This window comes from Melanerpes formicivorus, unplaced genomic scaffold (assembly GCF_026170545.1).
Source record: "Melanerpes formicivorus ecotype bairdi unplaced genomic scaffold, bMelFor1.0.p_v2 SCAF_8, whole genome shotgun sequence".
In the NCBI taxonomy this organism is placed as follows: Eukaryota; Metazoa; Chordata; class Aves; order Piciformes; family Picidae; genus Melanerpes; species Melanerpes formicivorus.
In genome coordinates this window covers 21,059,140-21,075,776 of record NW_027142360.1, presented here as the reverse complement: position 1 = coordinate 21,075,776, position 16,637 = coordinate 21,059,140, and the positions used below count along the sequence as shown (strand labels likewise).

The following is a 16,637-nucleotide window of genomic DNA, read 5'->3' as shown; positions in this document are numbered from 1 at the left end:
ACACACACACAAAATACCAAAACACCAGTGAGAAGCAGATACACAGAAATGTGCTGTTATTCAGCTTCTCTTTTAAGCCTTTCCTGGCTAAAAATAACGGTGGCTAATGTCTCCAAGCTGAAAGCAAAGATTTGTGTGGTGTGGGTTTTTTCTTTTTAACAAAACCAAGGCTCTGGAATGACAAACTGGAGCTCTTCTCTTTGGCAGTGTCATTCTGGCATGGACTCTACAGCTTCTCTTCTGTGTGGTTTTTGATTTCATTTGTTTTCTTAGGTAACGGAAGAGATGATGGATCAAGCTAATGAGAAGAAGATGGAAGCCATAAATGCTCTAAGTGAAGGTGATCAGTTGTTTTTTAGTACTTAATCAAGGGCATTGAGGTTTGGTTCTCCTGTTTTAAAAAATAAATAAGTATCTTGGACCATTTGGAAGGCTTTCAAGGAAGAGAAAACCATCTTCCTGTTGGATAGTATCTGCAATTAGCCCATACCTGGGGATAAACTGTAGCAGTTGCTCTGTTGCATGATGACCCCTCCCCAGCTAAGAAATCAGGAGGAGGAGGAGACCTCTGTGTTGAAATCAGAAGGATTTAGGGAAATGGCAATATTAATACTAGTACCAATATAAAGTACATAAACCTGTGTCCAGCCCAGTGAATGTGTGGCAGGTACAATGAATGAGTCACTCCAGGAATGGTGACCCTTGAGAGGAGGAGCCTCCATCCTCAGCAAACTTCCCCCTCTATCATGAGAGTGGTGTTTGTGGTATGGCATACACCACCTATGAGCCAACTCAAGTCAGCTGCCCTGGCTTTTGCCTCTCCCAACTTAAGCTCCTGGCTGATTTGAAACTGCTAATGGCCTGCATACTACAGCTGGCCTGTGATTCTGTCCCAGTGAAACCAGGGCAGGTAGCCAAAACTAACCAGAACATGAAAGCTCCTTTAGTATTGTCTTAGTCCTGGGCAGGGGGGAATGAGGTACAGCAGCATCTCTACTACAAACAGACTGCTACAGTGCTTCCCTATTTATTCTTAGGAGTGTCTCTAGTGGGTTGTCTTAATGCAGTGAAAAGCTGTATAATGAAGAAGTAACCTCCTGTTTAATTTCATACAAAGTTAAATGTATAAATTCAACTGGTTGAAGTCTTTCCTCCCAGCATTAATTTTTAGAGCTTGTACTTCAGTAACACAGCAAGAAGGAAAGTGATTTTTTATTTTGTTGATAATGTTCTACTGAAGAAGTGCCCAGGGATGTAATACCCTGTCAGGCAGGTTTAGCAATCTGGATGTAATATCATTGTATAATGATTGAAAATTAACTGTAACTCATGTTTAGGTGAACTGCAGAAGGCTGTTGACTTGTTCACAGATGCTATCAAGCTGAATCCTTGTTTGGCCATCTTGTATGCCAAGAGGGCAAGGTGAGTCATTGCAAACCAGTGCTTTATATTCCTGTTTGTCCTGTGTTTTCCTTCAAGAGTCTAAATACAATGGCAACTTCAGGATCTGTGTAAACTTAAACTGTGTGAGGGAAAGAGGAAAAACACACTTACTGCATTATTTTTTCCTGGATATGATTAACCAGATTTGCTAAAGCAGCCATACTCTGAAGTGTATGTTGTGATTAAGGTGATGACTGAAATCATCACAGTATCACTAAGGTTGGAAGAGACCTCAAAGATCGAGTCCAACCTGTCACCACAAACCTCATGACTAGATGCAAAATTACTTGTGGATCATGTGACTCTTGTCTCTTGTACCTGCTAAATCAGTTGTTTCCCTGTGAAAGAGACTTGTTTCTGTTCAGCAGTCCTCCATTTGAGCAAGACCCCTGTTTTTCAGCCCATTCAATACCCACCTTGGTGCTAGTTCCATCTTCCAGACCACAAATAATGTGGTGGGACCATTATCAGGTTTGGCATAATGCACAAACAGTTCTATATTCAGGATTCTTGAGGAAAGGTGGGCAAGCATGGGTTGAAGAAGCAGAAGTTCCCAAAGATTTTTTTTCTATTAGTATTCTATTTTCTCCTTTTACACAAACCCACCCCACTACTAAACATGGGTGATCTGATACCTTAGCAGATCTTTTTCATAGCAAGGTATAATTCAAAGAGACATTTGGCTCTTGATGACTTCTATGTGATTCATTAGTGTCCTTTTAACTGTTAACATTCCAGTACATCTTAACTGGTAAATTATGCCTTGCTGTTTTTTCCCTTTCCATATCAAAGATTTTGCATGTAGCACAATTTGTGTACCTTAATACACTGTTGTTGTCACCACAGTGGTATTTTTACAGCACCTTGCAGTGCCATATCTTCTCAGGACTAGAATCAGCAACGGACAATAAGTGTGTTAGGAGAAGCTTAAAAGTTACCTCAGTTTGGTCTGTTGTAGAAGTAAACAATGTATTAAGATACTGCATTTAGAATATAGAATAAACCAGGTTGGAAGAGACCTTCAAGATCATCGCGTCCAACCCTTCAACCGATCCAACCCACCTAAATAACTAACCCATGGCACCAAGCACCCCATCAAGTCTCCTCCTGAACACCTCCAATGATGGTGACTCCACCACCTCCCCAGGCAGCCCATTGCAATGGGCAATCACTCTCTCTGTATAGAACTTCTTCCTAACATCCAACCTAAACCTCCCCTGGTGCAGCCTGATACTGTGTCCTCTTGTTCTGGTACTGGCTGCCTGGGAGAAGAGACCAACATCCACCTGTCTACAACCTCCCTTCAGGTAGTTGTAGAGAGTGATAAGGTCACCCCTGAGTCTCCTCTTCTCCAGGCTAAGCAACCCCAGCTGCCTCAGCCTCTCCTCATAGGGCTTGTGTTCCAAACCCCTCACCAACTTTGTTGCCCTTCTCTGGACTCATTCCAGCAAGTCAACCTCCTTCCTAAACTGAGGGGCCCAGAACTGGACACAGTACTCGAGGTGCAGCCTAACCAGTGCAGTGTACAGGGGCAGAATGACCTCCCTGCTCCTGCTGGCCACACTGTTCTTGATGCAGGCCAGGAGGCCATTGGCCCTCTTGGCTGCCTGGGCACACTGCAGGCTCATGTTCAGCCTACCATCGACCAGTACCCCCAGGTCCCTCTCTGCCTGGCTGCTCTCCAGCCACTCAGACCCCAGCCTGTAGCTGCAGCATAACCGCAGTGAGGATCAAGTGCTGTGACTAATCCACCTCTCTGCTTGGGGTTTGGTTCTGAGGGAGTTGTTCATTTGGAAGATGAGGGGGTTTGTGCAGTCAGCAGCATTGGTATGTGTAGCTTTGAGACAGTTTCTTGACACATTGTCCACCTCTTTGTTTCTAGAAGGGAATGTGTGACTTTGTGCTTGCTTTCTAACAGGCCTTAATGATGAAGCTGCTGAGGGGCATTCTTAGTTGCTGATTATTTTCAAGTAGATGTAAAAGGGCGCAAGTCCTGACTTGGAGAGTATTGAATATCAAACACTTCTGTTAATTCAGGAATGTGGTTTTTTTTAGTGATTCCTTCAGAGATTTTTTTAATTTGAAATGCCTGAACCTCCTCAAATACTGCCCTACTCATGGGACAGACTTCTGCATTGTAAAATTTGCAGTTACTTTGCTTAACTCTCAAGGGATTTGGGCTGCTTTGTGGGTTTGTGTTTTATTTTGCCCATTTTGGTTTTTGATGACTCCTCTCCTGTAGTTTCAGATCATTCTAGCTGTTGATTCTTGTAGCCTGTGTGATAACTCAGGCTTGCTTTGTCTTACTCTTTTAAAGACTATTTAGTACAGTGTGTATAATATTATTGTTCAAATTGCTAGTTGCTGTTTGCTTTAAGTGCCAAACACCATGCAACTGAACTGCCCATAGCATTTATGTACCCTTTCCTTGTGCACTGAAGTTACTCTTGCTGGCAAGGCTTGAGTCTGAGCAAGCAAAGCTTCTGCAGCTCCAGTGGTGGGGTGGAGGAACTAAATTTCAATTATTTCATTATCACTACAAAATCTTTTTGGACTCAGCTTTTCAAATGTGTTATCTCACTAGCTTGCCTGTTAGTCATGCAAAATTATCTCTCGCTTGGCTTAGTAAGTTGGTATTTCAGTATATACATTAAATGTTCTCCTTCCCACAGTGTTTTTGTGAAGCTACAGAAGCCAAATGCTGCCATTAGAGATTGTGACAGAGCCATCAAGATTAATCCTGACTCAGCACAGACCTACAAATGGAGGGGGAAAGCACACAGGTAATGGCCTGCATCCCTACTTGATAATCACTTTACTTAATGGGGCTGAACAGCTTTGTTCAGAGACGCAGAGAAGACAATGCATGAACTATCTGTCTTGCAATTGAGAGCAGTAGCCAAGAAACCATTGTGCTGAGTGTGTGGCTTGCAAAAGACTGTAGTGGTTTATTGATGGCAATTTATGAGCAGTCTTTCTGGCACTGTCTTTTTTCTCTCCTGTTTTAAACCTTCTTGTAATGACATTTTCTAACCATTTGCTGCAAGATTGAGTCTGAGGATTGTGGATTTTATTTGTTTGGAGGTCTTTTGTTTTCACTTAGGGTAATTATTCAAATTTATTTACTAACCTATAATTCTTAAACAATTCTCTGCTGCCTTTATTCCATTAGATCCTAGAGCTCTTACATAGTAAATGGATCTCTTAACAACTAGGCAGTTCAATTTGTTGTGATTGAAGAGTGATTTTTAGCAAGCTGTGCTTATTTTAAGTAGCATTAAGCCAGTGTGTATCCCCCCCAACTATAGTTGAAGGTGGGTTTTTAAATGACAAGAGGTGAGGGGACAAAAAAGCCAGTTCTTACAGTATGTGTAAAAGTGGAAGGAGTAAATGGTAATAGAACTTAACAAAAGAGATGTTTTAAACAGTGCTGAGAGAGCAGTTTGCTGATGCCTAGAGTTCTCATAAGGGACACAGAGCCTTAAAGTGAGAAGCCTGGAGCATAGGGTGGAGTAACACCTCTGTCCCTATGCAGAAGTGCTTTGACCATTTAGAAATACCCCCATTTGCTTAGTTTTTTGATTATCAAGAGTTAACATAAATAAAGTTAAGAAGTGTGCACAGTAATTCATATGACCTCTTCAGTTAAGACATGGTGCCTCCTGTTAGCTAGGATGTTTTGAGTGCTGAGTAGAGAGGGTCCTTAATCTTGCTGTAGAGTTGTACAGAGCACTGAATGTGTAGTTTTAATGTGAACATGTCCCTAGTGGTGCAGAGTGTTTTTATTAGTGTCCTTCATGTGTTTAGGTAGGTACCTTCTCCCTCTTAGGCCTTTCTTGTTTATAACAAACAATGACACTGGTGAGGGAATTTTGTGTTTTCTTGAGTGTTACTTCATGCAGAAGTTACTGTAAGGGTATAAAGCAACCAAGTTGTCCCTAATGGCACCACAGTGTGTAGGTGACAGAAAACACCAAGCCCATTAAACTGCTGCAAATCCATACAGCTGCAGGTAAAAATACTGGGTTGGATGCTGCATGGTTTTAAATAGTGTGAACTGTGAGAGTTCAGTTTGCTTTTTTCCTTCCTCTGAATTGCAGACTTCTGGGTCACTGGGAGGAAGCTGCTCATGATCTTGCATTAGCTTGTAAACTGGATTATGATGAAGATGCTAGTGCCATGCTGAAGGAGGTGCAACCAAGAGTAAGTGGAGAGGCATAATGGGGGTCCTTCCTCTATTTATTTGAGTGACATTTCTTGCCTTCAGGGTCTTCCAGTATGTATTGCCTTGTGGGAATGTGTTCCTGTCATGTGACAGATCAAACCATTTATAAACACCGCTGTCTTCGATCACAGCTGTTCATGGCAGTGTGTGGAGAAATTGAGCCTCTGGTGCTGGGTGTGTAACCAGACAAGGAAATATGGTTCTTCCAAAATACCTTAACAGAAAAATCTGAAGCAGGCTCTTTAGAATATAGCCTAAAAACATTCAGAAGAGCAAGAGAACACTTAATGGTTTGGGTTTGGTTGGTGGTTGGTTCTCCACCCCCTCAAGATGTTTGAGTTGATCAAAGCTTCATCCTAAATGTGCTTTATAAAGGAAGCCTTCATTGCTTTGATTTGTACTTCCCTTAGTCTACCCCGTGAGGGCAGTACAGCCTCTTTAAGAATGCTGTTGGCCCCAGCATTCTTCTAAGGAAGAGCTTTTGTGTGACAAATGTGGCAGTGTTGATAGCAGCCTTTCTTCTTCACCTGTTTGGTGTATTGTTTTAAAATGGTCGACAGACCACAGATGGCAGCTGTTGCACTTCATCAGATTTACATGGCAAGGTTTAGGGGCAGTGGAAACTGCAGTGCTGCTCTCCTGCAACAAGAGATGCAGGGCTACCCCTGTGTCATAGAAAGCCAGTTCCATCTGGCTGCAAAACAGACCCTGCTGGCCAAAGCTGAGCCAGTCAGCGATGCTGGCAGTGCTTCTGTGGTAGCATGTGTAAGGAAGGGTTAAAAAATGCAGTGTTAGAGCTGGGAGAGAGATGGGGGTAAAGTAAGAAAAGAAGCAACCCTACAGACACGAGGATAAGTGAAGGAGAGGAAGGAGGTTTGCCAGACACAGGAGCAAAGATTCCTCTGCAGCTTATGGAGAAGCCTGTGGTTAAGCATGTTGTCCCTCTTGAGCCTGTAGAGGTCCACAGTGGAACAGATTTTCACTCTGCAGCCCATGGCTGATCCCATGCTAGAGCAAGTGGATGTGCCCTGAGGGAAGCTGCAGCCAATGAAGAGTCCACACTGGAGCTCGTTCCTGTCAGAAACTGGCCTGTGGAGAGGAGACCATGCAGGAACTGGTTTTCTGGCAGGAGATGCAGCCCATGGGGTACCCATGCTGGAGCAGTCTGTTGGTCAAGGACCATACTCTGTGGAGAGGACCCATGCTGGAACAGTTTGCCAAGGGCTGTATCCTGTGAAGGGGACCCCATGCTAGAGCACAAAAAAAGTGTGAGGAGGAAGGAGTGGCAGATTTGCAGTGTTCTGAACTGGCCACAGCCTCTATTCCTCTGCACTGTTGCTATTGGTTGTAGAGAGGAGGTGAAAGAGTGGGGAACAGAGTGAAGTTGAGCTTTGGGAAGAAGAGGAATACAGTAAAATGGTTTTTAGCTTTGCTGTTGCTTCTCATTCTCCTATTCTATTTGTACTTTGCAGTAAGTGAGAGTCTATTTTGCCCATGATGGTAGCAGATGGGCAATTTCCTTGTCTTGAGATAAAGCCAGGAGCTTCTCCATCATCTTTTCCTCTCACTGTCCTGGTAAGGAGGATGAGTGAGAGAGCAGCTTAGTGAGTATCTGGCAGCCACCCAAGCTTAACCCACCACATAAATAAACATTCCTGTATTGAATAACTTCAGCTTTCAGTTTTCCTACCATGTCTTTGTACAAGCTTCTGTCTCCAGGAAGACAACAATGAAAACCATCTTACACCCTATTAGTCATTTGTGTTGGTGCCTATTGATCTGTGGTAAATGTAATTAGGTCTTGAGTCCTAGCCCTCTTTGTAAGAGGCATTGTTTATGCTTGGCTAAGGGGGGAAACTGTTTTATTTCCCTCTTAATCTGCCAGTGTACAGAAACAGCAGAATATGTCTGAGACATTGGTGTGTAGTTGCAAAGGGGAATTTGTCTGTGTAGCTCAAGGAGAAGTAAATGACCATTTTAGGGGTGATTTCTTTTTTTTCCCCTTTCCCTTCCAGCTTTCCTAGAACTCAGACTTTCACCTGAAAGTACAATTCTCAAAGTGCTGAGTTCATTTTGATAAATGTTTAGAAACTTTGGAAAATTGTCATGTTTAATAAAATCACAGCAAACAAATCCACCAAAAAAACTCTCCAAACCCAAACCACACAAAAGCAAAGTGAATGAAAAAAGCTCACCACACAAACCCGAAACCCACTTGGCCTCTCTCTTAATGAGTTACTGAGTGGTTGTAACACTGATTTTTTGATAACACAACTGCATTCAATGTCAAGTCAGTCCTGCTGTCTGCCCTGGGCCTTCTCTGACAGAAGTACTTCCAGGATTGGATTACAGTACACTCTGGGCTCAGAGGGGCTGGAGAGTGGCCAGGCAGAGAGGGACCTGGGGGTGCTGGTTGATGGTAGGCTGAACATGAGCCTGCAGTGTGCCCAGGCAGCCAAGAGGGCCAATGGCATCCTGGCCTGCAACAAGAACAGTGTGGCCAGCAGGAGCAGGGAGGTCATTCTGCCCCTGTACACTGCACTGGTTAGGCCACACCTCGAGTCCTGTGTCCAGTTCTGGGCCCCTCAGTTTAGGAAGGAGGTTGACTTGCTGGAACAAGTCCAGAGAAGGGCAACAAAGCTGGTGAGGGGTTTGGAACACAAGCCTTATGAGGAGAGGCTGAGGGAGCTGGGGCTGCTTAGCCTGGAGAAGAGGAGGCTCAGGGGTGACCTTATTGTGCTCTACAACTATCTGAAGGGAGGTTGTAGCCAGGCAGAGGTTGGTCTCTTCTCCCAGGCAGCCAGCACCAGCACAAGAGGACACAGTCTCAAGCTGCACCAGGGGCAGTTTAGGCTGGAGGTTAGGAAGAAGTTCTATACAGAGAGAGTGATTGCCCATTGGAATGGGCTGCCTGGGGAGGTGGTGGAGTCACCATCACTTGGGGGTGTTCAGGAGGAGACTGGATAGGGTGCTTGGTTGCATGGTTTAATTGATTAGGTGATGTTGGATGATAGGTTGGGCTTGATGCTCTTGAAGGTCTCTTCCAACCTGGTTTATTCTATTCTATTGATGTTTTAGCTAGGAGATATTTGTCCCACACAACAATCTCTATCAGAACTTAGAATGTACTGCAAACAAATGATTTTTTATGAAAAAATAGGGGAGTAGCCATTGTAGTTGTTGTCCCTGTTCTTGAGTCTTGATTTTGCCATGTACAGGAGTAGCCATCATAACAATTTGTGAAATCATAAACCATTTTTTGCAATGCTGTCCTGGTTTCAGGAATGCAGTCCTATGATTAGGGCTTGTTGTACCAATAGAACCCTGAGAGGCCTTGAGGAGCTCCTTGCTAACTACTCTCTTCTGCTGGGGTTGTAGATCTGTCAGACTTGAGAAGAGCTTATAATAGGAAGCAGACTTTCTCCTCACTGGCCCTTTCTTGGTTTGGTTCATGAATTCTTTGGTCTGCTTACATCTAGATGTATATGCTGCAAAGACCTGGAACAGCAATAACACTCTCTACAAAGTCTGTGCAGGAGGAGTCATATTTCCTGTGGTACCAGTGAAAATCCCCTTTTGGGGGATAGTTGCTGTTTTTAGCTGTGGAGGAAGTAATGTTTCAAATGGACATGGAATCATAGAACTGTTCAGGTTGGGAATGACCTCTGGGATCACCAAGTCCAACCAATGGCCCTACTCTGCAAAGTTCACCCCTAAACCATATCCTCAAGCACCACATCTAAATGACCTTTAAACACATCCAGGGATGGTGACTCAACCACCTCCCTGAGCAGCCTGTTCCAGGGTCTGACTAAAAACTTTGCCTAATGTGCTGTCTAAACCTACCCTGTTGCAGTTTGAGGCCGTTCCCTCTTGTTCTATCGCTAATTACCTTTGAGAAGAGACCAGCACCAGCCACTCTACAACATCCTTGTGGGTAGTTGTAGATGATAATGTGTTTAAGTTCCAACTATGCTGCAAGCCCCAGAAGTCTAGCAAGAAAGCATGCCAAGTGTGCATGTTCTGGTGAATCCAGCTAGGGCCGAGTAGACCTGGATAGCTGATTTCCTTAAAGAGCAAGTAGCAAACGGCTCCTAAAACAAAGGGGTTTCTGGGATGTGAAGTCAGATCTTCTGTAAGAGAAACAAAGTAGGTGTTTACTCTTGCATGTATTTTGTATTGAAGTAACACATTTCTAGCATGTTACATGAGGTATGAAATTGTGGTGTGGTGTTGCAACAGGCTCAGAAGATTGCGGAACATCGCCGAAAATACGAGCGGAAGCGCGAAGAGAAGGAAATCAAGGAGAGAATGGAAAGGGTGAAGAAGGCACGGGAGGAGCACGAGAGAGCACAAAGGGTACATACTTAAGCTTTACTATTAGTCGTTTGGAGAGTGTCATTGTTACTTTGGTGAAAATGAATTGCAGAGAAGAATTGCTTTAAGTCATAGAGAAATCAACTCTAAAATGTCATTCTCCTTTTTCACTTGATCACTAACAAAATGTGGAGGAAAGAGAGTAGTCTTGCATCTGTTGTTGCTGCTTGTGACAAAAGCAGGCTCTGGAATCTCTACTAATCCTGTATTTTAATACATTGGTTATTGTATAACTGCTCCAGAATACTTTTTGCCTAGTGTACTTCAGTCCTCCAAAGTGGGAGGCTTTTTCATTTCAGGATAATACTTTGCTTTTCGTCCTGACTTCCTGACACAATTTGTTTTTTTTTCCCCATCATGCTTTCTGATATATTTTAATATGTTGGAAGTAGGAGTTCTGTAAATACAGGTTGAGGAGCTAAACCAAATCATACAGTTTATATTCAAGGAAAACATAACTCTGCTTCATTTATCTACAAAACGGACTAAGCGTAGCTGGGACAAGTTCTTGTCAGTGCTTCTGTATGTAGTGGGGGGCTTTGTTTATTGCCATAGCCTGCCTGAAACAGTCTCAGCTGTTTGTTTTCTTTTCCCTCCTAAAAGCAGTTGAGCTATAGAAAACAGGCTGCAGTTCCATTGCTTTGTGTGGAATGATGTGCTTTCATCTGTGCAGGAGGAAGAAGCAAGACGACAGGCAGGAGGAGCTCAGTTTGGTGGTTTCCCAGGTGGCTTCCCAGGTACTGTATTTTTAAGCACCTATATTTGAGGTAGAGGTGACTGTTGTTTCCATGGGGAGTATTATAACCACAGCTTTTACAGCATTTGTTCTGAGTACAGGGAGGAGAATATTGATGAAGTCTAGAACTTGTCTGCAGATAAGTGTTTGAGCACTGATGGGAAGAGGGAGGGGATTCTTTCCCTGAAAGAGGATGGATGCTGGGTAGCAAATAGAGCAAAGATGGAAATCAAAAGTCATGAATAACAGAAAGAAAGGATTTAGGTCTGAGAATGCAGAGATGCAGTATTTGCTTAATACGTGCTGAAAGTGAGTCTAAAAATGTTTTCAAAATTACCCAAGGTGCCTTGAACTGCTGAAGGAGTTTTAAAGTTGGAAATGTTGATGGAATACATTAAGACTCTTGAATGTGTCCAGAGACGGGCAACGAGGCTGGGGAGCGGCCTCAAGCACAGCCCTGTGAGGAGAGGCTGAGGAAGCTGGGGTTGCTTAGCCTGGAGAAGAGGAGGCTCAGGAGAGACCTCATTGCTGTCTACAACTACCTGAAGGGAGGCTGTAGCCAGGTCGGGGTTGGTCTCTTCTCCCAGGCAACCAGCACCAGAACAAGAGGGCACAGTCCTCTGCCCCAGGGGAGTTTAGGCTCAAGGTGAGGAGAAAGTTCTTCACAGAGAGAGTTACTAGCTGTTGGAATGTGCTGCCCAGGGAGGTGGTGGAGTCACCATCCCTGGAAGTGTTCAAGAAGGGATTGGACATGGCACTTGGTGCCATGGTTTAGTAGTCATGAGATCTTGAGTGACAGGTTGGACTTGATGATCTTTGAGGTCTTTTCCAACCTTACTGATTCTATGATTCTATTAGGGACATCTGTGCCGATTGCAGGCTACTGTTGAGCAAAACAGATTCTCATAGGAGGTGGTGCAGTTTACTTTGTAGAAAAGCTGTCCTTGGCAAGTTCCACAAACCTCAGGCTTTCCATGTTATTTTGGGGTACAGTAAATTGGGGAGAAACAAAAGTACTTGAAGACTGAGCTGTAGTTGAGGTAAGCAGTGTGTGTGCTTTAACTGGATCAGCTTGCAGGGGGACCAAATAGAGACTGTATCTGCCCTGTTTAGCATAGCTTGGGTAGCTGCTGATTATAGATTGGAAGACAGAGCCTCAGGAATTTTTCCTTCAGGGATTTTTTTTTTTGTAATTTGGTGTTAGAATTTCCTCAAACTTAAAGGTCCAGCCAAAAGTGGAATGTGCTTGGGACATACTACTACTGCCCTGCTTTTTTGTCTGAATTGTTCACCCCAGGTATTCAAACTCCATACACTTCTGGGTTTGAGATCCACCTGATTTAAGTTACCCAGGAAAATGACTGCATCTCTTCACAAGGTGATAGAACCCAACCCTCATTACAAGCCTCTTACTCAGCTGGGTTAGAAACAATAGGTAAAATAAGATATATGTCTTCACAGAAGGTGAAGACTAGCTGTAGCTTTATGGAAGACATGGCTTTAGAGGTGTGACAAAGGAAGTGAGCTGCTTGTATAGACAAATGTTTATCATCTTTCATTATTCTTGTCTTGGGTTTTCAGGTGGATTCCCTGGGGCTATGCCTGGAGGTATGCCAGGAATGGCAGGGATGCCAGGTCTCAATGAGATTCTCAGTGATCCAGAAGTTCTTGCGGCCATGCAGGTGAGTATTAGTTAAAATCTGAGCTAAACATTCTGAACAGTGGAACAGCACCTGTGAGCTAAGGGAAGGAAGATAGATGTGACCTTCAGGTGTGACTGTCCCTGGAGATAGTCAGAAGTGAGGCTCAACAGGGCTCTGGGCAACCTGATCTAGTTGAGGATGCCCTTGCTTACTGCAGAGGGAGTTGGACTAGATGACCTTCAGAGGTCCCTCCCAACCCAGACCATTCTATGACAATGGGATGCTTGCTTATTGTGAAAACCCCTCCTTGTGTGTGTGGGATCACTGTCTGGAAATAATGTTAGCTGTTTTTCAAGCTGATGGGAACTTAATTAAAGATCCACCCTCATACTTGCCTATGATAGGCAAAACTCTGCTATATAGAGTTCTCAATCTCTTTTGAGTCTCTTGAATTGTCATTTTCCACTCAGTGTAATTCACTTGCTGCTTCTTTGAAGGGACACACATTGTGGTGAGATGGTTATGCCCAAACAAAAAACACAATGATTGTTTATATTGTTGCAACACAAATACTACAATAATAGTGAGATGAATGAGCTTTTATTTTCTCTTAGGGGATTAGTGTTTGGTTATTGCCTGAGGCAAGCAAGCATCAGAGTAGTTCTGCATCTGGCATTTTCTAAATTCATGTTCAGAAAGCTTACTTCCCCAGTGGGCTTGCTTAATTGTTTAATTAGCAAATTGCTCAATGTCATGGCTACTTTTACACAAGCAAACTCTTCCAGCAGGTTAAATGGAGTATATCTGACATCAGTTTTAAGGGCAGGTGGGCTAGGAAAAAATCTGAGTTATATAGTTGCATTTGTGTACAAACATGTTCAAGTGTAAGAGTCTTGTTACTTTTTCTGGATTGCTCTGCTGTTTCCAGCCCACTGGACAGCTGTGATCCCCTTCTAAATCAAAGCATCACAAGGGACCCTTACGTGCTGTGCTCTCAAATCACCACGAAGGCATCACTTTCCATGCAGCAGCTCATGGGTTCCCTCAGTGTTTCCAAACACCAGCAACTGAAGCTTTATTTAGGCTGCCACAATTGGCAATGTTAACTTCCATCCAAACCATCTGGGGAAAAAAAAAAGCTCATAACTTCTTGTTGTATTCATGGCATGGCTAATTTATGCTGCAATGCAGGAGTTTGAAATTCCAGTTGTTGAGAGCAGAGCTTCGGGGTGCAGCTCACATGCCTTTAAGAAGCCTCCACTGCATGCTAATTATGCATAGCCCAGCATAGTGTAGGCCTCTCTTGCAAGAAAATGTTGATAGTGCTTCCTGATAATAAAGGCAGGCTTTAACATGTAGAATCTGTAAGGAATGACTTGAGTTTTGCTGATCTCTTTAAGAACTTTACATCTGGATGCTATTTATTCATCATTTTGCCTATGTCTGCTCTGCCATCTTCTCTGATGTCCAACTGACTTTATTCTGGTTCTTTCTGAATTGGCAGTGCAAACTTTAGTCTGAAAAGAATGGTTTCTACTGCTTGGCTTCTGCTCCATGTAGCTATGGAGTATGTTGATGGATAATGGTAGCAGGCAGTTACTATGTAGCTTATCTCTGAGGTGGTGTGGAAAACTCTGAAGATACTGAATCACACAAGCCTCTCCCAATTGCTAGTGTCAAGATAATGTTTTAACTGGCAGTAGGTAGAGGCTTTTCAAAGTGAGGAGTTACTGCTGAAACTGGAGCTGCAACATGGTGTGATGAAGGCTAACAAGGTTCTCTTCCAAGTGTGATTTCTTGGAGGAGGTGGGGAATGACTGAGAATGAGAGATTTATTGATTTATTTACTGCTTTGTTTGCTTATTTATTGGTTGGTTTATTTAAAGTCAAATGTTGCCACATTGTCTGCTTGCAGTCCCACAGGTAAAAGTTTCTGCTGTTCAAACAAAGAGTTAAAAGAGAGGAGTAGCAGCTGTTGCTCAGAGGAGGGTTATTCTGTTGTGCATGCTACATGCAAAGCTCCTGCCTTCTTCAAAATACATTTGAAAGATGCCTGAAGTAATCCAGTAGGTGTGGCTGTGATGTTTGGCTCCTGTTTTGGGGAAAAACACTTTATCCCCCTTCTCACAAGTGGAGCTATTAGTGTAGCAAGTTCAGTAATGATGGTGGTGTTTATTGATGCATTGTTAACAACATGCACTGTATCATTGGGCTCTAAATAGAGACCTTGTGCCCCAAACTGTCATTAGAAGCTGAGCCAGACTAGATTCATGTTGGAAGCACATAACCAATAACTTTTGTGGACTAAATGCCCTATTTTGTTTGCTTTTGTCCTGCAGGATCCGGAAGTCATGGTTGCATTCCAAGATGTTGCCCAGAACCCAGCAAATATGTCCAAGTACCAGAATAATCCCAAGGTTATGAATCTCATCAGTAAATTGTCTGCCAAATTTGGCAGTAAACCATAAAATCCCTGGTTCTTAAAAATCATATCTGAATGGGAAGGTTTGGATTTGGCTAACCAGTGTTGCAATAAAACAAACCATTGTACCTCTGATCTTCTTAAGAAGAGAAATGGGGTGTTCAAAGGAGACTGCTCTTTAGCCCCAAGTCTTGACTTTACTCAATGATTGGTTTATAGCACTCAGATTATATTCAGATGGCCTAGTTTCAACCATCCCTCCTTGTCCTAGAGTTGCAAACTTTTGCTGTAAGTACTGCAGACAGTTTTCCTCTGAATTATCACTCCTATAAAACATGTAATATTCCAGGAGTGTAAGATAAAAACCTGCTGTTGTGGTGTTTGGGGTTCTTTTTATTATTATTATTAATTACTCTCAGTGAGCAAAGGGGAAGGAACATTAACAGTTGAAGCCTGTCTTAATCCTCTTAGGACAGAAACATTGGCCTAGTCACAAATAGCAAAGGTGGGACAAGTCTGAAGAATTAACTGGATAAAGGAATTGTCTTCAAATACAAGTCCTTAATTATTTTTTTTAATGGGTGACTGACTTTATATAGCTGATCAGTTGTCAATGTAACCATGCTAGCTAGGTACACACTGGAACTTCTGGCAGTACTGCAAGTAATGTAATGTTTTTTGATCACATCTGTGCAGCAAAGGTACAGTTCTATCCTTTGCACACCCTGGCATGAAGTACATATTGCAGAGGCCACAAGAGGTTTTGTTACTTGCTCCATTTTTGTCCAGCACCTTTATGTAACATTTTATTTATCACTTTGGGTGTGGGAGAGCAGCTTACTGTCTGCTTGTGCTCTTGTCCTTTCCCAGTTGGCAGGTCCTCCACTGGTTGCACTTGCCCTTCCTTGGGGCCATGCTTACCAGCTTTCATCTATTTGGAAACTTTAGGGAAGGAATCTTACTCTCACCACTACCTCTGTCCCACTGAATGCAAGCCATCCAGAACATGTAAATGCAGATGTACAAATCAGCAAAAGGGAGAGAATACACAACAGAATTGCAGCTCTGTGTTCTGAGTCAGTTTGAGTCCTTACATGCTTACTGATTAAAATATTTTGGCCCAAGTCCTGCTGTCTCTGTAGAAGTGATGACTCTTCCTTCACCACATACTGTAGTCTTCCATCTTTTCTTGTATCTTTTTCTTCAAAAAGCAAACACACACACACACACCGGGGGGAGGGAGGCGGGGAATCACAAATAACCCACAGAAAACCCCAAGAAAACGCAAAGCTGTGGTCATGGATTCACACTTAGGTGTTTTTGACACTTCTGATATGAAGAAAAAGGTTGAAGTATTAGGAGCTGACAGAACATGGGTCTCACGCTCGTGGATCACGAGCAGTGGGTATCCTTGAAGCGGTGTCTGCTGATGAGGTTCAATTGATTTGTCTACTGGTAAAAGACAGTTGTTGCTTCTGTTTGTCTTAGCTGAAACATAGCTGTTCTGTGGAAAAATGACTGTAGTTACCTGTTCACCACTTGAGTCTCAGCATTTGTGTTAACTCTTTTGTAATTCTGTATCTGAAGCCATAACTGATGTTACCATTTTAAAACAAATCTGGATTGATGTAGGAACTCGACAACAGTTGCAAAAAAAACAAACCCCAAATGCTTTTTGTCACACTGATGACCCTGCAGGAAGAAATGTGAATTGTTTTTGCTTAAGAAATATAGTTCTGAATACTTAGCCTTTAAAAAAAGAATAAATAAAGTATGGTTTTGAGAAATAAA

At 43.0% G+C, this 16,637-nt stretch overlaps 1 protein-coding gene across 2 annotated transcripts in view; it reads left to right on the top strand.

The window, feature by feature from the left end:
* Positions 1 to 16,637, top strand: part of ST13 (ST13 Hsp70 interacting protein) — a 24,102-nt gene extending 7,465 nt beyond the window's left edge. For both annotated transcript variants that reach the window (XM_068142526.1, XM_068142527.1), the window contains exons 5-12: positions 274 to 340; positions 1,338 to 1,422; positions 4,116 to 4,226; positions 5,544 to 5,646; positions 9,911 to 10,027; positions 10,719 to 10,782; positions 12,363 to 12,463; positions 14,764 to 16,637. In XM_068142526.1, coding sequence (XP_067998627.1) covers positions 274 to 340; positions 1,338 to 1,422; positions 4,116 to 4,226; positions 5,544 to 5,646; positions 9,911 to 10,027; positions 10,719 to 10,782; positions 12,363 to 12,463; positions 14,764 to 14,892 — 777 coding nt within the window. In that variant the 3' untranslated portion in view covers positions 14,893 to 16,637. The remainder of the gene's footprint in view (positions 1 to 273; positions 341 to 1,337; positions 1,423 to 4,115; positions 4,227 to 5,543; positions 5,647 to 9,910; positions 10,028 to 10,718; positions 10,783 to 12,362; positions 12,464 to 14,763) is intronic.